At 36.7% G+C, this 27,913-nt stretch overlaps 1 protein-coding gene across 2 annotated transcripts in view; it reads left to right on the plus strand.

The window, feature by feature from the left end:
• ASCC3 (activating signal cointegrator 1 complex subunit 3) overlaps window positions 1-21,284 on the plus strand; it is a 259,967-nt gene extending 238,683 nt beyond the window's left edge. For both annotated transcript variants that reach the window (XM_050316537.1, XM_050316536.1), the window contains exons 38-42: window positions 11,748-11,899; window positions 12,411-12,561; window positions 18,365-18,571; window positions 20,385-20,560; window positions 20,658-21,284. In XM_050316537.1, the coding sequence (XP_050172494.1) occupies window positions 11,748-11,899; window positions 12,411-12,561; window positions 18,365-18,571; window positions 20,385-20,560; window positions 20,658-20,805 (834 nt within the window). In that variant the 3' untranslated portion in view covers window positions 20,806-21,284. The remainder of the gene's footprint in view (window positions 1-11,747; window positions 11,900-12,410; window positions 12,562-18,364; window positions 18,572-20,384; window positions 20,561-20,657) is intronic.
• Window positions 21,285-27,913: the final 6,629 nt, after the last annotated feature.

The raw sequence follows: 27,913 nt of genomic DNA on the forward strand, positions 1-27,913 counted from the left end.
CCCACAGAAACTAAACTGACCATGGAGAGTACTGGTAACAAGCGATCACATGCACAGCTGCTTGCCTCAAAAGAATTTTAAAGCAGCAATTTGAGTTCAAAATAGAGTACTGCCATATCTGAAAAGCTCTGTTACAGTTACTGCAGGAAAGGTGAGCTCTTGTCGCAGAGAACAACTGCCCCTCTGATTCTGCTGGAAAGAAATATTCTCTTTAGTCGAACTGGACAGGATTCATTCACAGGTTCTTGAAGATCAGGCAGCCTTCAACAAACTATGATTCAATATCTGTAAAATAGAGCCAGTAATTCTTTCTTCCTACAGTTTTTGTTTGCTCATATTTTAGTATCCTCAGTGATCTACTTGTCAACTCTAAGACTGAGGTTTTGCTTTTGTTTGAAGCCTGTGGGCAATATGGTAACTGCAAACATCACTGTGCCAAGCCTCGCAGTTTGTGAAACCACTCTATGAGAAACTATTAATCAACGCTCTAGACAGAGAAAATACTGTGGGCAGTTTAGTATCCAGTGATTTAATTGATGCTCAATCTTACACTAACAAAAAAATAGCTTATAAAACAAAGCAAAACTGAAATTAAGAAAAGGAAAATAAGAGGCAAATAACACTGCAGATGTTACTGCTACACAGTCCTAAACTTGGCAACCAGCAGTGCTTGAATTCAGGTCTATTCCAAATATTTCAAATCAATAAAATCATGGTGCTGAAAGCTCAGTTATTAGCAGACGAAAATGTCACTTGCTCAGGTGGGAAAATTCACCTTTGTTTCAAAGGAATCATATACTTAAAGTTCATTTAGATGTTTGTGGAATTAGCATTTGGGGATAATTACATATTTGGGGAAAATGTAAAATTAAATATCATTTTCAGTAATTATTTTGCTTAATGTCTGTCCTTCTTTGCTAAGAAATGTATTTTCTTAATCCTGTTACTGCATCACAGGCATTTCAGAAACAATAATCACTTAGAAGAAAAAGCTCTAAGATATTCAGCAGTTCCTTTAAAGTGGAGTTCAGAAAAACACCATTCCATACTATACCTTGGCACTCCAGCCTTCAGTTAACTACTACATAATGTTATGTATCCAGTCATCTTAAAAAAAAAAAAAAGTTCTTCTTAAAAAAAAAAAAAACACTCAAGCATTTTTGTATTTTGAAGTTGGCACATGGTTTACATCTCTTGGGAGAATATTGGTTCCATCTTATTAGTCACGCTTTCCAAACGGAGGTTAAAGTTCCCAGAATCTAAGCAATAGACAGGGTTACACTTTCCGAACTGGTTGTTACCTTTTTCCTTAGCACTGACCTGGTGATGAACTCTGGGTCAACAGAGGTAGAAAAAAAGATGTTAGTTGTGAGAAAAGGAACTGAACCATAGAACCCATTTATATCCATTTTATCCATTGATAAACATATCCAGTGGGTGTTGTTCTGCGTGTGTGTGAACATGCGCTTGCACATCATCAAACATAAAATTCAGCAGTGAGGCTGGAATTGGTTTTTGAGTTACGTTGAAATTTTGTTTATTTACTTACAAAGTACTTCAGTGTTAAGGTTGTGTAGCTAACCTTCAAATTGTGACCCAAACAGAAAATGTTATTTTTGCTGGTGGGTGTGTGAATGATAGCACTGCTTTTCTGTTACAAGAAAGCAAGATCTTTCAAAGAACTTTTATAGGTGGTTGTATCTTGATATGTACAGCAGGCCTTTATCTCAGGTCCCCTGCAGAGCAGATTTGCTCTCTCTAGCCACACTGTATAGGCAAACCTCTTTCCATCACAGGTTATTAAACTTCTACAGTCTTCTTTCACCTGAATTAACCTTCTGTCCCATGGTCCTCTCCCTTTCCTGTCCCACCTGCTTTGCCCTCCCTTCCATGCTTCCGACACCTTTTGGCCTTCTTTCATCACTAGTGACTTTAGGCTGAGTAGTGGTAGTGGTCAGAGAGAAAACTATGTTAACAGCATTACATAGGAAAGTGTAGCTGGATTTCAGGTAAGATTTCACTAGCTTTGAATGAAAAGTGTTATGCAACCACTCTTAAATTATTTTTTTCTGAAATGTCTTAAAAGTTTTGACTTTATGTTAGAATTCTCTTCTTTATACTTATGATGAACTATAGAAGTCATAAGCATTTAACAGAATTTGAGTCATGGTGCTAGCTCAATAGGGGAATGTAATTGTTAACATAGAAAATGGAAGAAAAATATTCTGATACAATTTTCCTGTAGTTGGCTTTTGTCAGATGTAAGTGGAGTTCATTATAGCAAGATAAAATTTAGTATCTATATACCCAGGATGAAATGCAGAATCTTCTCCCTTTTACTGCAGAAATATGGGCAATAGCAATATGTAACATTCTGGAATGTAAATGCCAGGTGCTCCCACACCCATCTCTGTAATGAACAGACACTGAGGCATTGACTAGACTGAAGGAAGCCCCTGCCCTACACTGAAAACCTCAAGTTAAAATCTAGTTTCTTATCAGTGAGAGGCTCTCATAAAGCACAGAAGGCTCAAAAAAACTACCATGACTTCTTATGTAACCTTGGCCAAGTAATTTAATTTTTATTTGCCTCTGTTGCCATTAATACAATTACAGTAGACAACATATTCTCTTCAAGCCTTGCACTCTGCATTATTTTTACTGAGAAAAGCTAGAGATGTCAGTAAGATGGTGCTGAACACTCCAGTAGCTGCTCAAAATCAAATATTTTTCCACTTCTTGCAGGGGAATGAGCATTAAATAATAAAAATTCTAATGAAAAATATTTTTCTAATTTTTTGTAAAATGTAGTTATTATTCTAAAGGCAATACCTCACCTTTTTTTCCTATCTGATTTAAGAATATGTGAAACTAAATCTAATCTCTCTTTTTATTTCTTTTGTCAAGCTTTATATTTTGTCACTGTGTATTCAGCGATCAGTTCTTACTCTGCTGTTCTAAGACTATTGCCTATATTTGCATTAATTGAAATGGATAATTGAGGCAGTAATACTGTCAGTCTTGGATTCAGCAGGGCAGTCTCTTCTCAGAAATAATGTGTGACAGTTGCTGGCTTTGCATTGGGATTGGCCACAAGCCTCCACTTGTAGTATAATCGTTGATAAAATATTTTAATATTGCCAGGAGTAGAACTGCCATGAAGCTCAGCCCTAACCTTTGAGAAGTGTTTACCTATGGATGTGTTAAACACATCTCAGTAGGGTAGCTGTGCACTGAGAGAAGATGGACATGAAAACAGATTCCAAACTGCAGAATAAAGACTAGTTAGCAGGGGAAACATGCACATCCCTGAAACAAGTACCTTGTAACGCTGTCACTGATGGCCTGTCTTTCCCTATCATGTTACTCCTCTGGAGAATCCAATTTGGACAGGAAAGAAAAAAAAAACTCTTTGAATTAAACACTGTGTTTCCTTAGCTAGATGATGATGTGTATATTACTGCTTTACCCATTCTAAAATAGTTAAAGTAAATAAGTTGCTTCTGGTCACTTAAATTGCAAATTTTCCCACAGTTCTTATGAGAATCATCTTTGTGGTACATGTTCAGAGTTGTTGCACAAATAGGCTGCCCAATTCAGCTAAGAGCTACCTTATGTAGAAAATACTTACTGTACTAAACTTCAGACTGTTCTGAGTGATGGTTGGAGCTGTACCTATTGCTCCTCAGAAGGAGCAATGGTACACAAAAGGTAGTTTCTGGCCATATCAGCACAGCTACAAATAGCAGAGGAGCCCATGTTGCCATTTCAAGACTCAAGGGAAGAGAATGTCCCTCAGCCCTGCACTTCTTATCCTGCTCAAACCTCCTCAGTTCATAACAGCCACTAAAACTACTGATTTGGAGAGCCATATCCCTTGGATCTTTTGTTCACCTGCCTCTGAGGAAATGGAGTTCTTAAAGATCCTAAAAGTGGTTTGAGCTCATATATTGCCTGTTGTTAGTGCAGGTGTGCCAACTACTTGCTGAAAGGTGGTGGGAGTTACGTGAAAGGCCTATTTTACAGTTGTGTATGTAAGATTTGTCCAGAAGTGTCCAGGGAAAGAGCTTTTGTGTAATGGCTGCATTGGCAACTATAAATAAATGGGCAGCTTTACTGAAGGAAGGGAAGAGAATCAAATTAACTTGAGAATGCAGAGGATTATTCAGAAACGAGGGAAGAGCAGAGGCCGTATCTCTTGAGCTACTACATGTATTCTTTGTGTATGCGGTAGAATTCCAGTGATAGCACAATGTTTGTAATTTTACCTAAATACTGGCTTTTTTCGTGGTTGGTTGGCTATTCTTCCACATTAGGAGGGTGGAAATAATAGAATAATCAAAAAACTTGTAGTGGATATACTGAGCAGTAATGCTCAATTATAGATACTAAACAGCAATGGATCACTTTGTAGTGAAAGTACTAGGACATGTTGAGGTGGAATTACTTGCTGCCTGGTTGTGTTGTATAGGTATATATGTGGGAGAAGGGAGGGTTACCTTTGTGGCCGTGGTGTTGGGGTTTTGCTTGCTATGGATAATCAGTGAACTGATGTATGGAAGCATCTTGGTGACAGTTTAATGATGACTTGGTGCTGCTTGTGTATAATCCCTCCCCCACCCATGACAAACCTTTTCCCAGTTGGGGCTGGAGGAAATGAGTAATGCTTAACCCATTTGTGTGATCAATTCACTTAAGCAGCTACTGTGAAATGTTAATCACAACTTTAATTTGTACTGCATTAGCATTTTGATTAACTTGTAGGCTTGCTAGCACACTTGAAGCACTTTTACTCATAGTTACAGCTCGGAAATGACTTTTTGATTAATTAAGTTTGTTAGACAGCAGCTGAGCTTCCTGAATGCTAACCTTATGGGGCTAAAAGTTCAGGACAAAGTTACTGGGAATAACTGTTGCTGTTGAAAAGGATTCTTGTGAATGCACTCCAAAAATTTTAATTATTGACAAAATATTACATTCCTACTTTGAAACTGACTTTAATAAGGGTAGATTTATTATGAGAAAGATGCTGTGCATTTTTCATGGGTTTGGTAGATTTGTGTCCTATTTGAAACAAATGCTGTCTTTAGGACATAGTTTATTTTGGGAAACTGGGATTTGTTGATGAGAGAGTTTTATCAAAAACGGCTTACTGTTTTTGCAGTTCACTAGCATAATAGATAAAACCAATTAATTAATTAATAATTTGATAATAAGTTGGATATTGATATTCAATGAGTTCTGAACATGTTGGATTATGCCCTATCAAGTTTACATTGCTGGTATCACATTCTGTGGCTGCTTTTATCTCTGAAATACTATTAAAAAAATCAGTAAGAGCCCAAGGGTTGCACTCTACTAAATGTAGACAGTAAAAGGTTTGTCCTTTCCCTGGTTCTGAAAATACTAATAATGTTACTATGGAGGCTAAAGGATGAATACAGGGATAGAAATCTTACAAAGCAGCTAGGAAGGTTGTAATTTGCATACATCAGTGAGACCTTTATGATGATGGGAGAATGAAGAATTAGTCTCTTCTAGGGAGTAGCAGAGCATGTGGAAGAGGGAACTGAATATGGTTGTAAAAAAGTGAAGGGGAGGGGGATACAGAGGGCAATATAGAAAGAGTTCTTCCTGAATAGAATTAAATACATCTTATTCACTGTATCTCTGATAAAGTACAAGGGGTGTTGCTCTGTAGGTTGAAACTACACAGCTGTGCAAGGATGATTTAACTGAACTGAAAGAACTCCTCCCCATCCCCAAATTAAAACATTTCTAAAACATCATTTTAGATTACACCTCTGAAGTGCAAAGGTGTTGTAGATAGCCTGTTTTGCTGATATATAACATACCAAAGGTAGTGACCTTAAACCCTCTGTTAGACTTCTTCAAATAAATTCCAACTTTTCAAGTCAGTTGCTGTTTCTGGGGTATATAATTAAAGCATCTTAATCATGACTTGTATAAAAACATGAAGCCTAGATACATGGCATGCTTTAACACTGAAAAAATATTTTATTTATATTGGTACTATATCAAGTTGCATGAGGATCATAATACAATCTTGCGTATTGGAAAGCTTCCTACGTTTGAAGCATATGCAAAAAAATTTATTGTTATTCTGAATTCATAGTTTTTAGGAAAGTGGGTAAAATGCATATACTTTTGCCAATTATTATCTACAAATGTTTGTCATATAAACTCTGTAGTCTGAAACAGCTGTCATTAGGCACCATTCTAATGATTTTAATAGATTTATGGATTTAAACTTGTATTTCTGACTGAATTTTAGTCCTAGACAGCAGAGTTTTTATTAATATGCAGCAAAGACAACAGTGGGGATATTCTGAGTATTTATTATTGGAATGCTATACGAAATAAATTCGGGTACAAAACCCCGCCAGTTTTAACTCTGCTTTTTGATGTAACTGTGCAGTAAGAGTTTGAAGTATTTTAGTCTTAAACAGTCTATTTAATTTAAATACCCATTCCCTTCCTCAAAGCATCACTGCAGAATAAAACTTGTATTTTTTTGGCTGTGAATGTGTTGGATTTATATATTTACAAACTTTCAAGTTCAAGGTGAATGTCTTTCTGCATAGAGGGCTGGCTGTTTACATTAGTGTATCAAACTTCAATTTCATGAATAAAGGTGCATGAAAGTGTCATAGCACTGATACAAAAAATGAAATTAACCTTTTAAGAGTAGATAAATTTGAGCCATGTAACTTACCCTGAGTACACTGGAGCTTCAGCCCCCCCATCCACCAATGGCTTCACCGTAAGCACTCAACTTATAGCTGAGTAAAGTTATGTAATTCTCAACTGCAATGGCACTTCTTGTATTTCTTTAGCTGTATCGAGAGCAGTTATCATTGCAGCTTCATTGACACTTCCCTTAAATGTAATTTATCCACAAAATATTAACATTTATATTTACAATGTTTACAGTAAACTTATATTTCCAGGATTTAAGTAGACATGCTTAGTATATTCAGAGTTATATGACAGGTGACTTCAAACAGAAAAAATTATTCAAAGCAGTATGCAGTCTCTGTTAATAAGATGCAAGCTATTTCATTCTAACACTTCAATAACTTACCTTAAAGGAAAAAGCTATTTAAGTCATTTGAGTAGATCAGAAATTCTGCTAGTTGTACAGTCTCTGGTCCCCTGCCACCTACCCAGTCGTACAAGAGTGATCCAGTGTATCTGACTTTCAAATGAAGGATGTGAAAGTAATACCAAGAACAGCGTTAAAACTTCGCAAAAAATTTCTAAAATGAAGGATTTTGCAATCAGGATGTTTTGGTTGCTAGACAAAAATGGGTGGGGGGTGAATGGGTGGCATAAGTTCATTATGGAACAGTGTGTTTTGCTACCAGTGAATGTGCCACATACCCACATCTCCCACATCCTGCCTCCATTTTTGCTTTCCCTCAAGCTAGGAAGTTATAAAACATAATTTAAATTCCAAGCATCAGTAGTAACTTTGTCTAGAAAGAAACAGACTGTCAAATCTCAGCTTCATGTTGGACCGGAAAGGTACAGTTTGATCAGCTAAATCATTCAGTGTTTAAGGATAACCAACTGCTGCTCCTGAAAATAAGAAGATGAAAACCTGATCATAGATGCTGAGGGTTTCATCTTAATGCACTCCTGGAATGATGAAAGCAATAGGAAGATTTTGATCCAAACGTTTTGACATTCAATTCTGAATATCATCAGAATGAGAATTTTTTCCATACCTGACAGGTATATCTACATCGATCAGTTGTTAAGCATCGGCATTTTTTTCCTACCCCTGCCATAGTTAATAGGTTTGCTTCCATGTTAGTAAAAGCCAAGCTATTTTTGATAGTGACAGACAGAATGTAAAGGAGGTGTCACTAATTGCTGTCATTACTGTGTAGTTGTCCAAGTATGACACTTGGAAAGCTTGAAAGCTTTTGCCTGAATCTTTCATGAAAACTCATCTGAATACAGGCCTCTGCTATTATTCTTCTAAATGCAGAAGGAGCCCCAAATGAGGTGATGATAAACCTCTTCTCCATTCTAACAAGCAATACTTCCCTTGACTCTATTTACACTATCATTTCTACTTTAGATTAAAAAGTAATGGACTTAGGGCTTTTTTTTCTTTTTAATTTGTTGGTTTACCAAAAAATATGTTTATGGAGTTTTTTTCTGTAAGTAAAAGCATCTTTTGCTGCATTGCTATTTCACTTCTTGATATGACTGTCCTCTTCTCCTTATTTTTTCTCTATGATGATATTATCTTTTGTTGGTTTGAAATTCTGAGGCTAGAAAAGGAGATAACCAATTTGTGCCATTTCTCAATTTGGAACTCCTAATCTGTTTCAATAGTATCAGCTATAAGATATTTAGAAATTTCTTTCTTCTTTTGCAAAGTAAGAGGTAAAGAAGCCACTAATTTTTATAAAACTATACTGGTTTGTACTTAAAAATAACAACAACAAACCAAACAGGTCGCAACTGGATAAACCGGAGGGACTAAATATGTTATTCATCAGATAAAATAAGTATTAAAAACTAAATTTTTGTCTTCTGTATTATATTTTTCATTTAGTTGCTTACATTTACATTTGGAAATAGGGGAATAACTCAATTTGTTACCTTGATTATTTATAGGAATTTCAGTAACCTTTAAAGTATCAAGCATCTGTGCGTTTTACACTTAGTGGAAAATGAAACGTGTGTGGGTTTCCAAGGCAGCAGATGAAACAAGCCAACTTTACCATTGTTCTGACTTTTTCACAATGTCACTGTCTTGGATTTCACATGTGTGTGTGATGCTGTGAATAAATTCTATGGGTGAAGAAGCAGAAAATAAGGAGGAAAAGAGGATTTGCCATGTGGTTTCATTTTAACAATGTGGAACACAGAGTCTCACACATACAGGCTTTCCTTACTCCCTACGGGATATCTATCTGTAGGCCTCTATCAATTTCTAGGAGATTTTCTATGTGAAAGGATCCTCCAGTTAATTTCAGTGTATAGCTTGTTTTAGATTTATCTTTCTCTTACATCTTCTCTCTTCCTTACCCCTTTTAAAACCTCTTTTAAAAGGGGGGAGAGGGGTGGATTTAAAAAAAAAAAAAAAAAAAAAAAAAAAAACAATGATAACAGCATTATGCATGTATCTTCAGAAGCATTTTATGAAATACCACTGCTCTGTGCTGACTAAAAATACAACTTCTTCTTGTTGCTTATGGAAAATGCAGGATATCTATGCACCTGTTATTCTTCACATGTATACAGCAGTCTCATGACAGAGTAACATGATGTTTCAGGCTGCATCAGAATAGCAAAAAGAAAGAACAAAGCTCAGGTAGCAGAGTACAGGAGACAGATACCACACTGTCTCAGCAACACATTCAGAGACACAGACTGTACTGTATGGATTGTCTTCAGTGTATTTTAAAATGTGGAAGCAGGTAAAGAGCAACTCACCTTCTAAGTTTAAAAGATGGACTTCAGTCTGATACATGCTGAGAACAATTCCCCTCTTACCTGACTGAAAATCACGTGAACCAACACAGAAATCTACAGGTCATGAAGCTGCTCCTTTCAAATGTGATTTCTAATGTAGTTTTGTTTTCTATTTGGTAAAAATAACCTTACCTGAAAATCACCTTGGCAAGGCAAGTGAAAAGACAGAAAAAAGAAAACCAGTAAGGCAGTGTTGTGAGGTACTAGTTCTAAGGTCACTAGGAATGTTATTTTAGAGGGTTTCAGGGTACTGTGACTCTTCGTCAAAAAAAAGAAGGACTAAGGTTAAATCTAGATCTTTATTAGGTAAAAGGCACTTTATCCACAATTTGTGAGAAATGACACAACATTTGAGTAATACAAGGTAACACTTTAAATATTTTTCTAAGTGTCACTGATCTTATCACCCTGATCTGGAAAAAAAATACTGTTGAAATTGCATTGTAAACTGCTAAAATAAACTGTGTGACTGGCCAGGAGTGAAACTAACTTGTGTCTTTAAAGTCAGTATTTCTCTAGAATCAGTGTAATCTAATTGAAATAGCTCTGCGTGTGTAAACAATTCCTTTGTTTAAAGAAGATTTCACTGTTTAGTTTGCCTTAAGTAAATGCTGCCTTTTGTTTGTCTGTAAAACATTTGATTAAATGTAAAGACTTACACAGACAGCTTCTCCTCATTACACTAGTGGCTGGAAATAAGTTGAAATGATGCAGGTATCTGCTGTCTAAGTAAGTATCAAACAATATCATTTGTGTTTACAAGAAAAACCCATGGAAACATCTGAAGCCTAGTCCTAAAATCAAACTAAACTCTCCTAACACCAAGACGGTATTTAAAGTCTTGAAACCATTCAATATACAGATTCTTTCCTTGTTTTCTTAAAAAAAAAAAGTTTAATCAAACTCCAAATTTCCTACATGGCAAACTACTTTTAAATACATGAATTTCTACTGAGTTAGTGTTGTAATATGAGAACCTACACTTTATTATGATCATCATGGTATTGAAAAACAAAATAATCAAGACAGCTAACATATTATAGCATCATTTTCTTCACCAGCTGAAATCCTCCTGTAAGTCATAATAATTCTTTCAATGTACTCTAGACAGTGTTAAAAGTATACCATATACTCAAATAACTGCATTTGCTATTAAAAAAAAAAAAAACAAAAAACGTTGAAACCACAAGTTGATGTTTGATCCGTTTTCCTTTGGAAGAATTCCTAAATTCGCTTTCAAACTAACAAAACAGAATTCAAGTCCAGTCAAGAAAAAAAGCATGCACAACAATTTTTCCATGTCCATAGAAACATTCACAATGCAAAATCCATAATGAATTAGCTTTAGATCTTTATGCTATTGTTATTTATAGTACACCTTTTATTTGTAATGCCAAAACATGGGACATAGAAGTGGAACAGAAACTCATGAGACATGGAAGGCAGGATGATTGTTAACACCTTCAAGTCTGATATACAGCTGGATAGGGTTTTTTCTTTGCTTGTGTGCTTTGGGAAAGTATATCCCTCATTCTCAAGACATTCTCAAGCCATTTAATAAGCTTTCTTCAAGATTTCAAGTTAGGTGTCAGTGCTGAACAGAACCTCAAAAATGCTCATTAAGCTAAATTTTAGTGGTTTTATCTAGTCTGATTCAAGAAATTTTTTTAAGTCTAATTTTTTTTAAGTCTAATTTTTTTAAGTTTAAATGGGAATAACTGCTAATGGTAAATGACTAGTATTAATTTTTGAACAAATGTGAATATATTGGTAGTGTTTCTAAATAGTTCAAGGATTTTTGAATAATTATGTAATTATGGAAAGCTGTCATGTCAGAATGTAAACAAATATTGCGGTTAATTGTTACTACTTTTGTTACAGTTAATGTTGAGATTTATTCTGTTCATCATGTGTTGGTTTATGTAAAAGAGCAGTTATTTGTAAGGAATAGGTACTACCTTCTGTTCTCAGCCCAAAAACATGGTGTAAAATACCTTTTCAAGAGTAAGAGTTGTTGGTGATGATACAGGATTTAACTCATCTTTTTTCAAGGCTAATTCAAAAGATGTCTACTGTCATCAATAGAGGTTGAAGTAAATTCCTATGTTGAAGGTCTAGAAATCCCTGTACATTAAACATTAAATAACCGTGCTCTTACTTGTATGAACCAGGTACACAATTATACTTGCATTCTATTTTTTTTTTTGGTAATATATGTCTCCTTTGATTAGGCAATGCTGGATGTTGCAGCACACCATGGCTGGCTGGTGACTGCTCTGAATATAACCAGTCTGGTGCAGATGGTGGTTCAGGGTAGATGGATACATGACTCTTCCCTGCTTACTTTGCCCAATATAGAGCTACAACATCTTTACCTTTTTCGGTATGTAATTCTTTTAAGCATTAGCAGTTTTGCAATTTCTTTCCCCTTCCAACTGCTGATTGTGTTTGAATGTCATTGTTGTGCCTGAGAATGTTCATTAATGAATCAGAAGCAGAACTCTGCCTTTCACAGTGATGCTTTCCCAAATGGATTTTCTGTTTCTGTTTTCAATATTCATTGATTAATTAACCCCCACAGATTATTTTGAGAACCGTGATTCCAGACAAATTAACAAGAGATCACTGGAAGGGTTCCAAGTCCTAACAAATCTAACTCTGTATGTTAATTATCTCTTTATTTTAATCCATTATAAAACTACATTAGTATCCATCTTACCATCATAGATAGTGCTAAGCTCTATAGATGCCTAGATGATGCAGTAATTAATGGTAACCAAAAATAAATGACCAGCCTTTAATAACAGAAACCACTATTGAGTTTTACCACCAAAACAACTGAATACAAATGTTTGCTTTCCCTCCCTGGGCATATGTTTTTCTGTCTTTATCAGGAAGTGGAGCCAAGGCCAAAGGAAGAGTGTGCATGGAGGTTACCAAGGACCTATCGAGTGTCTTCCCGAACTAATGGCTGCCTGTGAAGGAAAAGAGAATGTTTTTGCTTCCATTCTGGACAGTGAGTTGCAAACAGCGCACATTTCACAGGTAACACTTTCTGTTCATGATTATTATCAATGTGATTGGAAAGGAAGAGTACTTAGGAAAAGAAATATTTTCTCTACTTCCCTTCAGTAAATATCACATGATGTTCTGTCTGAAGTGCAACATATCATTGCTCTAATTTCAAGGCACTGCTAGCTTTACAAAGGTTCTTCTCTGCCTGTTTTTTTAATATTTTTCTCATTTATTCCCTGCTAACCAGTAACAGAGTCTGGTTTATGGCTAATATTATGACATCTCTCTGCTCCAGAGATGCTTCTCTAGGTCATTCAATCTGCTGAGTGTTATTCACCTTTCCATAGCCAGCTCTGCTGTGCTAGGAATACATGCATTGCAAATGTCATCGTAGCTGGTTTCTGAAGTGGTCTGTCAAACACCATCTTTTCTGAGAATACTCTTAGTAAAAGATCCAGCACTCATTTTCTATTTTAAACAGAAAAAGGCGATGAAAATTTCACACTTCATAGGGAAGAAAGAAAAATACTATTACAAAATGTTGAGGCTTCTAGAGTCTTATTTTCAGTTTGATTTTCAAACCATCCCCAGCAAAGGACAGTATGTTCCATAGCATTCATCACGTGCTAAACCTATTGATTTGAAATAAATGTATGAAAGATGAAAACTTCAAAAGCTATACTTCAAATGTTTTTTTATTTGAATATTTAAAAAGACAGCAATGTGTCCTGTGTTTGACTGTTCAGCTTCAGTTAAACCTTTTACTGGTATGCAAACAAGAAGAAAAGTACTTAAACGTCTATAACAGACATCTGCATTTGTAACCAAATTAACATCAAAATTTTGAATTAAGAAAATATATTGACATCAAAAAAAGGCTTCCTTTAACAACAGATTTCTAACATAATACACATTGATTTCGGTCCAACTTTTAGATGTGATAAAAAATTAGAACATTGTTATAATTAGTTCAGGGAGAACTCAGAAGTAAACTTACTTAATTTATTTGCATAAATTGCCATTCTGTTATCTTTAAAAGCAAATGCAAATTGGTTCTGTCTGATATGATGATGGTTATTTGGCTCAAAAGTGCTTCAATTTGCGTAGCAATCTGGTGTCGTCTCTGCAGTGAGGCGATCCCAGGTAACATACAAATCCTGAATTATTCCAGAAATTAGTATGTTTAAAGCATCAATTTAAGTGCTAATTGCAGTAGTAATGAGAAAAAGCAGTACTACTGTGAGATTTGCATCTACTGCCCCATCAGTATGCCTGGAACGGCTGCTGACTGGCAGAGGATTTGGCTGCTAATTAAATAATTGTATGCATGGCAGTGTTCTCGTCTGATTCAATAGATGAAGATTAATCCTCAGATAAATATGTTTGGCTGGTATTGAAATGTCTTAGCAGTTTCTTCAAAAATAGGTTGTGTGTATGTGGTGTGTACGTTCACACTGTGAATGACTCTATGCCTCTATATGTCTATGTTTGTAAATACAGATGCATGTAAGAGGGAAAAACATAGTGTCTTGGCATCACAGAAGAAGAAAGTTTTATTTCCATTAGCTGGGAATGGCCATATTGGGAATAGCAAAGCCATGACTATATTGTGTATGTCGTTACAAATATGAGAACCTTTATACCAGTACGTTGTATTTTTTACAGTATTTTTTTCAGGAAAAAGAAACTATTGTAGTAACTCGCACAGAATTAATATTCATTTTGAGACTGCCTGTTGAGTGTCTTCATATGTAAAGTCTTTCAGCGCTCACATAGGCAGGGGCCAACCAAGAGAAAAATTCTTTAATTGTGAATGCATCTGTATATTCTTTCTATAAAGAAAGAATATCAGAGTACAGAGTTTAAGCCTAGCCTTCTGGCACCAGACATGAACAGAGTCAAATAAAGTGGCAAGTATGCCACTAAATTGCTCAAATCATTCTTTTCCTAACAAACCATTTACTTCTCTCTGAAAGTATAGTGAACCCATATCTTAAACCTGTTACTAGCAGGAAACTGGTGAGAACTGCTTGAGTTTTACATAAATTTCAGGCAGACAGGAAAAGGAAGAAATTTCACATTTGGAAAGAAGAAAATGCCTTTTAAGCAGATTGGTAATTAATTTTTAAATAGCACTCTTGAAGCTGCTCACGGATTTGGAATATTAGGCTAGGTCCTGGGGAGACAGTATTGGCAAAAATACTAATCATGTTGCCAAAGGTTCATGAAGAATTTCTTATGTGATTATGATTTAAATCTATGGGTTTGGTAGGTAAACATATAGTATATATGTACATGCATATATTGGGCCTGTTGACATATTTAAAAGGAGGTAATATGTGCTTTTGTTCTCCTATACAGCAAAAAAAACCCAGTAAAATTGCCAAAAAATAACTAAGTAACATGAGAGCCTGAATTTAGTTTTCCAAAAGTTAGTGTTATAATTCTAAACCTCATTGAAAGTCAGCTGGGCTTTAAAAGTTGGCAGCCTAAATTCAAAAACTATTTAGACTAACCCAAATCTTTGGTCAAAGCTCTATGTTTGTTTCAGTGATTCATTCTGAATCATATATCTTTTACAAATCTTTTCCAGTTTCTCAGTCACTTAGATACTAGGCACCTTTTAAAATATTAAGTTGATGTTGATATTATCAAAAGAGAACAAATAAACTTCAATAATGTAAATAAATATTATCCGTACTGTAGTATTATCTACTTTTACTCTGGAAGTGTTGCTATGTTCTTTTCATTTTCAGCTGCTACTACTTGACTTTTTTCCTTGGTGAGAAAAGCATTTCTTCATTTCTCCACATTGCATGGATGATAAAAAGACAGCCTGCTGTTCATACTGTATCAATGATCAAGCAGTTCTAACTTGGCCTTTAAGTTTCAAGTACACAAGGCCTGTAAAATCAAGGAATCATAGAATCCTTTAGGTTGGAAAAGACCTTTAACGTCATCAAACCCAACTGTTAATGACTGGATTACATATTACATATTACATCTGCTTTCTTATCTAATTAGAAAGTTACTCAGAGTTACTTCGGTTTGTTTGCATTGTGAAAGCTACATGAGGACATGACAGCCTTTGAGAAATAGTATATGTTCGGGTTGTATGGTATAAACCAACCCAAATCACAGTCTTCACCAGACTGTGGGGAAGGTTACAGGTAATTCTACTAAAGGAGTTAATACATTGCGACCTCTGCTGAAATTAAACTTTGTTCTAACACATTGGTAACGGCTCTTGTCCTCTGAGAGAGTACACATAAAAGTTTTCAAGTTAAATGATATCTAAAGTATAACCAAAGGTTGGTATATATTAGGGTGCCTCTCCTGAGCACAGCAGAAGTAAACTGCTTAGATGCACGGAGACTCTCCCAGAGTAGCTCTATAGAGTTTCTACAGTAAGGTTCTTCTTAAAAATCTTTACATTAAACATAAAATCATTTCCCAGTTGAGATGGAACTACTCAAGTTGTCATCCAGTGTCATCCAGCCATCTGCTGGAACTGGTTTTAGTAGTCTTTTGTTAAATGTATCAAAATCCTGGCAATAATTAACTCATTAAGAATGTCAGTGTGTTTTTAAATCCTTCTTCAAAGTGCTGCCTTTTTTTTCCCCTTTTCATTTCAGAGCTGGGACAGAGAGGGATGTATTTTCCCGTAAAGTTCTAGCTGTTTAGTTTCTGTTACAATTTTCCTGTCCTTTCTCAGCTCAGACACCTTAAGAATACCAATGCAATTCATCCATGTCCCCTGCTTTTGCACTGCAGTTCCTGAGCATTCACAGCTGGCCCTCCCCACCTTCTCCATTGAGCAGACACAGCTGTTCATGCAGCACGCGGAAGAGGAAAGAGGGAGAGAGAGATTAGTTTTTAGCTTAAATCAGTTTTCTCATTTAGTTCAGCCGGGCTCTGATAATGCAGCCATTTTAATCCAAATAAGCCTGTGCTGCAGCCTAAATAGGCAGTCCTGCCCTCCCCGTGCCGTTTTCACCTCCCCTGACCCAGCTCACCGCACAGCTGCACAAACGCTGTGTTTGGTTGGGGCGAGGAGGTGGGAATGAGCATCTGGGGACAGGGGAGGAGGAGGGTTCATACCAACCCTCTCGCTGACAGTCAAAATGGCCTGTAGCCAAGTGGCTACGTGAATGCTTGTGCCAGCAGGGGAGGAGGCTGGACCACTTCTCTCAGTGGCACTGGAGGTTCATGCTTATTCAGAGTCACAGGATTAGAGAATATGCTTCCACAATCGGCTTTACACTGATGTAAGTTCATGCTGTCACCAAAATGATTAGCAAGATGATCCATCTCGGTGCACAATCCCAGCACAGTAATGCCAACATACCAGTGATGGAGAGGGGACAGCTAGCTGGTGGGGAAGACACTGGAGGCAGGGACAGCACCACAGCAGTGCAACCTTAGGTTAGCTTACCCTATCTGTTGTATCCCTTATTATGTATTGACATATACTATTATTGTCAGCATGACTCATGGCAGTGATGTCTGCAAGAAGCAAACTGAGCTTTTATTAGGGCTCTAGGCCTTCCAGCACAGAAAAAGTAATCAGACACATCAAGCACACTCTAAATGAAAATACATTTTGCTGAAACACAAGGTGATCAAACCAATACTTAAAAACTAAAATATGCTTTAGTGGTTTTCCATATAAAACATTTCTGTTCCATGATAGTATGCAACAGTGCCTACCCTCTTCATTCCCACAAGTTCCCATTTGGGCGTCTGATGGCTCTGTACCAAGATTGATATTCTTCTTTCCTCCTTCCATTTCCCACCCTCTAGCTTTTCATGTATGCTGATTCCTGTTTTTTTCTGGGTGTGGAGGGGAACAGCAGCAGGGCAGAGGGTGGTTCTTGGTCTTTTGGGTTTTTTTCTTCCAGTGTCAGCCTCATCTATCTTTTTCAGCCTTAGTAAGGCCACAAATCACTGCCTTCGTTCCACAGCCAATCCCATGTCTTTTCGTAACAAATTTCATTGAGTGAACATGCTTATTTTCTTTTTTACTAAATGAAAGCCTGCATTGCTCCCTTCCATTTTTGTCACAGCTTCTCAGAGATACTTTTCCTTGTCTGATAGAGACCAAAATGAGAGATACTTAGGGCGGCATATTCAGGATGCCTTTTTAAGGTCAAGAGTGTCATATTCAGCTGCACAAATTATATTCTCTAACAGTTCTCTGCACAAGGATAGAAGAAAGTTGGACCTGTTGCAGTTCAGCAGAAACCACAGAGACTTAAAATTCCTCAGGAGGACGCTAAGAAGGAGAGTTCATGAGGAAAACCTAAAAAAAATAGGGATAACTTTGGATATGCAGTTGAACTTTTGGTTAATTATCTGAACTGATCCTCTGAACTCTCTGAGGTTTGCCTATTGCTAATTAGGACTGCAGTGGCTTGTTCTTTATGGATTATGCTAAGGAAGTTTAATTTAAAACTTAATTATACTAGTTTTTAAGTGGCTTATAGGGAAAAAAAAGTACTTTAATCGGGAGCAGTAAGGAATTTTTACTGTGTTCAGACATTAGCAGTCTTAGTGAGGCATGTGTAACGTGCTTGAGGAGTTTCACATTTGTTTTATTTGCTAAGAAGAAAGTAGCATAAGAGATTAATAAAAAGTATTTTATGCTTATGATTGAATAAAAAATATTTTATGCTTATGATTGAGGGTCATATGATTATATATGACATTCTAATACACAAAAAAAATATTAGTATAGAATAAATATGTAGACTGCACATTGAATTGTTATTGTTACAGTGACAATGATTGTATAGATTGTCCTGTAATCCACAGGGATCTGTTTTTTCTACAGGCTTGGAATTTCTTGTGCCGTTTGCCAATTCTAAATGTCAGTCTGAGCATTAAAGGCAGTTGGGATGACCGGGTTCAGCCACAGAATGAAGTACCTGTTCCTTCTTTGACAACAGACACGCGAGATGACAAAAAGTGGATCAAATTGCATGCTGATCAAGAGTATGTGCTCCAAATAAATCTGCAGAGAACCCAGATGGGGTATCAGGTAGATTATCATTTCTTTCCCAAGTACACAAGTGTCCAATGATACATTTATATTATATATAAATTTATTATATATCAATGAAGCTTTATACAGCATAACAGGGGTTTTTATGGTTTAAGTATTATTTGAGTTATAAACACTTCCAAAGGCTTTTCTATGTTAGTAGTGAAGCAAATGTGATTTTTTTCAGGTTGCAGTAGGATAGTAAATATGCTCTTAAGGTAAAATCCTAGACCAATTCAAGTCAATGAAAAAAATTCAAACTAGTTTATAAGCTTCCCAGTTATATTCCCAGGTGCTTCCAAACTGCATACCAGTCTCATACCTATAAATATGTTTCTACTCATAACACATCCTCAGGCCTTTAGTGAGCATCCATGTGATGCTTTTTTGAACAGCTCCTAGAACAACTTTCACATACAATTCTTTCTCACATCTACACTTCTGTCCCACCCCTTTTCCCAGTTAAAACATTGCCTCTTTGGCTGATCACCTTGTTGGGCCCTCAGCAAGTCTTCATGTGCCAAGCCAGAAACTCCAGCAGCTGCACAGGTTTCCACCTGCTCTGCCCCCAGCAGCAGTAACTCACTGTACCTGCTTGTCAGCTCTTGGAAGAGTTAGACCGTGCCTCCTGCATTCACACTGGGCACTGCTGGCACTGTAGCTGTCATTTTTCTGTCATTTACGTAACATGACTGGCATATAGACCACCATGATTATAATTTTGCTAATTAATTTCTCTAACATTTCAAGCAATTAAGAATTATAGTTATCAGCATTTTTGTTAAGATATAAAGAAGAGCTCAAGATACAAGTGGAGAACAGTTTTAGATGTTACTTCTGAGACTCTTCATGCAATTTCATTTTGATAAAAATAGTAATGGAGATACATATGTTCTGTTGAAAATCCTGCAGTTATCTTACATTAGTTAAGAATTATATTTGAAAAGTATTCTTCTTTCCCCAAAGACTTCTTGTCCTGACTGCAGCAGGTTCACCGTAACTGCAAGAGGAAACTGTCTTATTTTAGGAAGGACAAAGAGTCAAAGCTCATCCATACATCATTCTATTTGCTGTGCCAGTTACCAACAGAGACTTTTCCTAACCAGAAGCCATGGAAAAGAAAGGAGCAGAAGCATTTCATTCAGTGATCACTGTTTTATAACCTCTCCTAGAATGTGATCCCTCTTTTGTAAGAAACAGCTGGATCAAACTGTTTCTAAAGCTTCACTGTTCTGGTGGTGCTTTTTCTTCTGTATAAATCTTCAGTAAAACCTTTCCCTCTACAAAACACAAAATGAATGCTGATTGAGTGTGCATCATTCTGTCTTCAGCTTCCAGCAGTAAAGTCACTGTCTTAAAGAATAACTGAAACAATCTTTCCTTTTGCTATATCAACCTCAAATAAATACTTCTTGTGCTATTTTTGTCTTTATATTAACCTTGACTAATATTGTTTAGCTTTAAATAAAGACACTAGGTTTACAATTAACCCTTCTGCAGAAAATAGCATTCAAAATGTATTAGATTAAATTACAGAAAGGGAGTCCAATTTCCACTCAAGTTTTAGTGGTTTACAAAATAAATGGAATTGTATCTCATATTCTGGATTTTTATCTGTGGACTATGATTTTTCTTTTTTTTAAAACCCTTCATCTAGAAAGAAATAACAACAATATTTTAGTCTGGCGAAATTATAATCCTACATAACAATTCATAACAATGTGTTTTCAACGTGTTTTTCCTTCAAGGAAGAATGGCATTTTGAAAAGGTGATTTCTAGTTTTCCTAAGCTGTTTCTTTTCACCAACAGGGAAAGCAGGACAGTAAAGCAGTTGCTCCTCGATTCCCCAAAGTTAAGGATGAAGGATGGTTTTTGATATTGGGAGAAGTCGATAAAAAAGAACTCATCGCCCTGAAAAGAACTGGATATGTCAGAAATCGAAACACTGTTTCTGTTGCTTTTTATACTCCAGAAACTCCTGGAAAGTATGACAAATTTACAAATTAAGTTCTCTTAATTACTATCTTTTCCAAGTAGTCAGGACCTGATTTTCAAAGTAACAATTCTTCTTTTACATTTTAGGTGTATCTACACACTGTATGTCATGAGTGACAGTTACCTTGGCATGGACCAACAGTACGACATTTACCTAAACATTGTGCCAGCAAGTACTTCAGCACAAGTCACTACAGAGGTGTCTGATGCCATGAGTCACCTGGCTCTGAAGTAAGGCCATCTGTCAGTCAAAAACCCAGTCAGTCAAAAGAACTCGTCTTGCAACTAAGACATCTGGTCATTCTGCGACATCCAAAAATGCATTTGCCTTAGTGGAACCAACTTTAAACCTCAAGACAATTAGGAAATTGAAAGTGACTACTGTATTGGCTCTGATGACACAGAGTTAGCCACAGTGGCCTTACTCCTTTATGAAGACTTGTCTTTTCTTGTATCATCTCTCTTCTTTGGGAAGTCATTTTGTTAACTGAATTTTAACACATCAAAATAAAAGACTGAATGATAATGTCATTTATGCAAATTCAGGGCTATCATCTTCATTTTGAAAAGTGTTCTATAGCCTGTGTATTAATGACATTTAAATAGTCATCTTTTTTAATTTATAGGGAAAAATGCAAAATTTGATCTAAGAACTGCTGAAAATATTGATGGATGTGTTATATTTCAGGTTTAATAAAAATATGTGCATAAGAACATTTTGTATTGTATTTTTATGTGCAAAATATGAGAGATATAGTAACAAAGTCCTCCTCCTATGCATAGTAAATTTTGAAGATGATAATCTAAAGGAAAATTTCACATATTTATATTAATTATGTAAGGAGGAAATGGGGTTATAAAGGCAAGCTAAGTAGTATTAAAGTATTTCCAGTGTAGCAATGATGCAATTTATATAATTGGATAGTAATTACAGTTTACCCTTTACACTTATGTACATACAGATATATATACACACACACATACACATATATGTTACAGACTTAAAACTTCCTTAGTGGTTTTTCCTGAATTTTGAAGGATTGGGGCATATAAAATTGGGAGTCCTGTTCTGGGGCTCAGTGATAAAGTGGGTGATTATGTTCCTTAAAAAAAAGAATGCGAGGCTCCAAAAATAGGGTTTGCAACAGGTAGCTTTAAGAGTTCTGCCAGGCAATAATAGGTACTGTCTAAGAGGTGCCCAGCGTAGTGATAGTACCTGCAAGACATAAATCTGAAGGGAAAAGGTAGCAGCATCTGTCTCCTGCACAATAAAGTGATGAGTCTACACATCCTGAGGCCAGTCCTCAACTTTAAGAGGATTCAAGATGCTGACCAAGCACTTGGAGGCAACTTACTGCAGAAACATCAATGCATCTTTGTTCAGATAGACTAGACCTTAAACTGAGTATTACTATTTGCTGCTTTTGCTCGGCTTTTCACTGAACAGATAAGGATTACCTCTCTGAGGGTTCATTTCCGTTGTATTTCACAAGATGAAAGAATACAGCAGAATTGTTTCCTGGAGGTTTTACAGGAAAAAAATACGCTGGTGATGCTGCACCCACATAGAATCACAGATGTCTGAGTTTGGTAGGGAGCTCTAGAGACTGTCTGGTCTAACCTCTCTCCTCAAGCAGGGCTGGTTGCCCAGGACCACATCTCCAAGTACGGAGACTCCACCGCCTTCCTGGACAACCTGTGCTAGGGTTTGGTCACCCTCACAGTAAAAAAGTGTTTCCTGCTGTTCAAGGGAGACCCTTCTGTGTTTCTGTGTGTGCCTGTTGTCTCTGGTCTTGTCACCAGGCACCATTGAAAAGATCCTAGCTCTGTCCTTGTTAACATCTTCCATTCAGATATCCACTGAAAAGACTCCCCTGAGCCTTCTCCAGGCTGAACAGTGTCAGCTCTCTCAGCCTTTCCTCACGTGAGAGATGCTCCAGTCCCTTCATCATCTTTTTTGTGGCCCTTTGCTGGACTCTCTTTATCATATTCATTCCTGTGCCCCAAACCAGACACAGTGCTCCACTAGTGTGGCATCACCAGTGCTGATCACCTCTCCTGACCTGCTGGCAACACCACACTGCAGCAAGTAGAAGGTTGGCTGATTTCAAGGTGTCAGTAGTTAACTATTAATTCATTTCATTATATCCAGCACCTCTAAATCGTGGGAAGGATTTTAAGGTACTCAGTTCTGTAGCCAAGTGTTTTCATCACCTGGTGGTGAAAAATTTTTTACTTTATTATTAGAGGTAATATATTACCTGTAGAAATGTGCCTAAGAAAGCGGGACAGTAACAGAAAAGGTTGTGACTATATTTACAGCTGGCTAGATGATACAATTGCCACCTTTGCCATTTAGACTATATCAATATAATATGGTATTGTGCCACAGAGCAAACTGATTTTTCAAATTGGTAGGCAGTAGTTTGGTTATTCAAACAGTTTCTTAGTCTATTTTCAAGAGACTTGTTTCATGTAGTCCACAAGTAAATTTTCACAGAAATTAAGTCCTTTCTTTGGAAAAATTCTTCGCTGAAGCAATGTATTGTCCCTCAACAATTTTAATTAATTAGGAAAAAAAACTATGCCACAGTCAAACAACATACCAACATAGTGACGCTAGCTCTTGTTGCTTTATAAATGTACATCACAGAACAGTCTAACTGCAGAGTAGCAGACAATAGCTTCAGTATTCTGTATTAATCAATTAAAGAGTTTCTGTAATGTCATTTTTACCATTTGGTTTGGAAATGCTGTATTTCCTAGCATATTGTTTTTAGAAATAGTTTGATGAAATTTCTAAATAACATATTTGAAACTTTTTTCCCTTTTAAAAGTATTGTATTCATGAAGACAAAGTCTGAAGTAATATACAGTGAATTTAAGCAAATTGATTAGAATCAGTATTTAGCTGAAAAATCCAAGAGAAAGAATTCTGATATATTTGAAACAGCTGCTTAGAAGGAACAATGAATATGTTCAATCCAGTGATACCTCATGGTGAATAGCTGTCTAACGAAAGTATGAAAACCTAACATGGAATAAATAAATTAAAAAAATATATATAAATACTTCATTGATGTAATTATCACCATTATGGATAAATGAGCAAAGTAGCAGCTTATACAGAAAATTTTAATGTTCATTGCAATTGCAAGCAGGTTTTTATTTTTATTCCCCCATCCCCTTTCTAGGAGCAGCTGCAGTTAGTGCACACCTGCTCAGGTATGGATGGTATTTCTTCCAAAACTTGGAAAGAACAACAAAAAACAGGCACATCCTGTGTATCAAGACATATTGAAGTATGCCTCTGTGATTTCACCCTTTCCCATCGTACCCTGTCCTAATCCAGTGATAGCATCACAGCAGTGCTCAGCAGGAGCTGGAGGAGGTTTGGGTATGTACCATCATCCCCCATCTCTTCTGAAGGAATTCTTACAACACAATCTGTTGTTTAGAACCTTACTTAATACATCAGTTCTGATTCAGGTACTGAATGTCTTGGGGGCACCATGAAGCCATCCTCACTACTGCAGGTCTTTTTCTGTTGTAAATTGAATCTTTGGAGGCCCTAGATTCACCCAGGTGAATTCAGGGGTTTTTGCTGCTGAGCCAAAATTCCTCTTCCTTATCATCAGTTTGCTTCTAGAGGCCGCCTCCAGATGGTCATCCTGAAGAAAACTTTAGGAAGTGTCTTATAAATCTTCACCCTGGAGCTAGTGTAAGACACGAACATTCACAGAATGGGCTGCATTTAGAGAAAGGTAAGTTATGTAATTCCAATTTTCTAGTTTTCTGAAGGTCTCCAGCTAAATTGCAAATTTTGGCCTTGATTTAGCTGCTTACATGCAGAGATCTGGTGCCATTTAGTATGCAATATCTCATCTGGCCTCTACATTCAGCTCTGGAAGAACATGCACTGTCTGTAGAGGGCTGTCAAGTGAAACTTGGCAAGTGCTACTGTGTATGTCACTCTCTGTGCATGCCTCAGTTAAAGCTAAGTCATCTGAAATAGCATTAGGTACCTACTTTCAGGTAACCAAACTGAGTCCCTATCACCTGTTTAGTCATAAGTATGCAGTTCAGTTTCTTAACTGCATCTAATGAAATTTAAAATAACCGAAGAAATTCCAACTGCCACTCCAAAAGACAGGAAGTCTTTCATAGGTCATGTGTCATCACTTCTATTGTCCCCCCATCATGGAGGTGAGTATCATGAGGTGGATACTTAGATACTCAATTAACTAATCAAGCCCATGCTATTTTGTAAGTCAGAAGAACCATAAGTGTTCAAAACTCTCTCTTCCAAGCAATTTTATGAGAAGGGAGAATTCTCCTGCTTCATGAAAAATATTTTCTGACGATAGGTTTGGATGTCATAATAGGATGCCCAGACAGACAGATCTACAGAAAGGCTAGTAGGGCTGCTGCTGATAGTGGTTACTCCCATTTCTACTTACTATGCCTATTCTATCAGCTATGTTGGATTCCCACCTGTCTATTTAAAATCATGTCTTCTCAGAGCGCACTGCACTTCAGCAGGTGGTGACAAAGAGTTACATCCACAGAAATTTTGATGCACACTTTTCTGAAGTGATTTGCAAAAGCTCATGAATGAACAAACTGACTTTGTTATTACTGTCATACATTGGTAGGAGTAAGAGGTTAAGCTGCTTTCATGCAGTGTGTGAAAGGAACTTCTATATTAAAGGAAGAATATTAGTCTCTGGAAAGCAATTGTACTGCTTGGACTAAATAAGTCTCTTCATAAATAATTCCTACAGATAATATAATTCCTATCTAGACAAAAGGAAGTAGATTTATAGCAAATGATTCTCCACAGTGATTACACCATCTTGTAATTAAATATGTTTACAGTATATCTTGTACTTAGATCTTCTAATGAGCTCCATACTGCATCAACAGGATTTGAATCCAGGACTCTCAAAGTCTTTCTTCAGCATCCCTATCCCTAGAAAATCACAACCACCTTCTTTGCTCACGACTCCTCAGAAAGAAAGCATTAAAGCTTCACTAAGCCTATGCATTAGGCTTCACTGCTGCTTTTTCCTGCACCTTAATCTTGTCCTATCAAGACCTCAGTAAAAACATGTACCTGAAATAGAAGGCTTGGATCTCTCCTTGCAGAAGATCCATATACAGCAGAATTGGTGACATCCCATTGCACAATGACAAAGATCACACAGATGAGAGTACAAAACGGAGATCTCACTGAAAATACCACGTGACCACTGAGGAAGATAGGGGTGCCTAAATCGAGACTTAACAACAGAAATGAGAACATGGAGGGAAAAGAAATTAAATACAGACATTGGCTATTGTTCATATAGAAAAACCATGACATAAAGAATGAAAAGTGTTCTGGGATGAATATTATCATTCCAAACAATAAGATTCCCACTAATTGTAATGATAGCAGAGGTGAATTGTTTTTTTTTTTTAAATCACACTCTCAATAATGTGATACATGCACAAATAGATATGAAATTTATTTATAAAGTTTATAAATAGTTATAAAACTTTATGCTATTAACTACTGGCAAGAACAGTGGTAGAAAAGGGACTCTAGAAATATCACCACCTTTTTTTAACTACACTCTAAATCTCAACATAAAATGTGATAAACAGCATTCTTCACACAGTAGCAAATTTGCACCTTGGATTGGAAGTAACTCGGTTTCTATCAGGCAGTGCTAATGTGGGAAAATTAGGCTTACGTTCTTGGCAGCAGTACTTTCTTCTAGCTAACAGGATGAAATTGTTTCAGATGCCAATAACACATGGTGAGTTCCCATTATGTATTTTTCAGCAAATCCAACTAATTAGGAACTAATTACGGATTGTGGTAGCACAGTAAGATCAGGTTCTGATAAACTGTCATCTTTGTAGCTGTGAAGATTCTGCAATTAAGCCTAATTTTATTGTCTCAAATGCTGGCAATGTCTAAAGGCAGAGCTGGAAAAAACATCCAGAGGACTCTGTCTTCTGTCACCTCCATTAAAAGACCCCTTCATAACAAAATTAATCCCCCCTTCATTTTTTTACTTTTTTGCCCTATCTAAAATACGACATAAATTTGATCAACTCTATACCAAGAGAAACTAAGTGACTATTTAACAATTTACACCAGTTACAGGATCTTGCTGTTTCTTTGGCATGGTACTGCCCTGTCCCACGCCAGCCCTACTCCCCTGCTCACAGTCTCCCATGTTGGACTTGGACTAAGCATTCTGGGATAGAACCTTTGAGGGAACTTCATTCTCTGCTTATAGGAAATGTAGCAGAGAGGAAGTCCTGTTCCATGATTAGGCACCTGCAAGGTACAGTCTACAAATAACCGCATAAGGCCCTACTGTGCTAAACTCAAAATATGATGCAATATTACTTCAAGAATATTTTGAGCAAATAAGACAGGTGCAAAATATGCCCCGCAGTTAACTGTATGATTGAGGCAAATGCCAGTCTAATTTTAGATTTTAATTCTAAGTGACTTGATTCAAAGAGGGAATGAGCTACTCTGGGAACCGAGGGATGTGGAGATGTCTCAGTTCTTGGCAATGAAATGCTCAGAACTGATGGAAGTGAAATAGTTATGGGCCATATCCACACACATAATACACATCTAGTCGAGTACAAGTTTTGCCTTTGTGCCTCTCATATATGTTTAGTTGACTCCTACATGCAAACATTGACATCTGTCAGCCTCATCCTTGTGGATGTAAGGAAAACAGGTGCTCTCCTCTTCTCAAGAGAAGATAGCCTCCATAATTTACATGCAATAGCAGGTGCATCAGAAGCCTTCACAAAGACCTCTTAGCAAAAGCTTTATAGGTTGCAAGACACATTCACAGAGGTTGCAAGTCATAGGACTTTGTTTTCCCCCAGTTATATACAGTTGCAGTGCCATCTTCTGCAATGTTCCCCAGCAACAAAGAAGAAATCACAGCTAGGTGAAGTTTCTGAAACTTTTGCTAACAGTTTTTGCCTCCTGTTAATAAGCTAAACATAGAAATTGTCACCAACAGATAAATATCCTTCATAAAAGTTGCTTGGGGTTTTTTTGTGGTTTGGTTTGGTTTGGGTTTGTTGTGTTGTGTTTGGGCTGGTTTTTTTGTTTTGCGGTTGTTGGGGTTTTTTTGTGGCATGTGAGTATCTTGTAGCCAGACTGCAATGGTAGAGGAATTTTGCCCTAACACTGCTGATGGTCGCCAGGTTTTACCTTCACAGCATGGCATACCTGAGGATTGCTGCAATAGCACTTTCATCCTGTTCAGTCTCATGAAAAGCCTGGCCATGAAATTAAAACTTGAACAAGGAAAATA

The sequence above is a fragment of the Myiozetetes cayanensis genome, unplaced genomic scaffold, assembly GCF_022539395.1.
Source record: "Myiozetetes cayanensis isolate MyiCay16 unplaced genomic scaffold, myiCay2020 scf2-11, whole genome shotgun sequence".
NCBI lineage: Eukaryota > Metazoa > Chordata > Aves > Passeriformes > Tyrannidae > Myiozetetes > Myiozetetes cayanensis.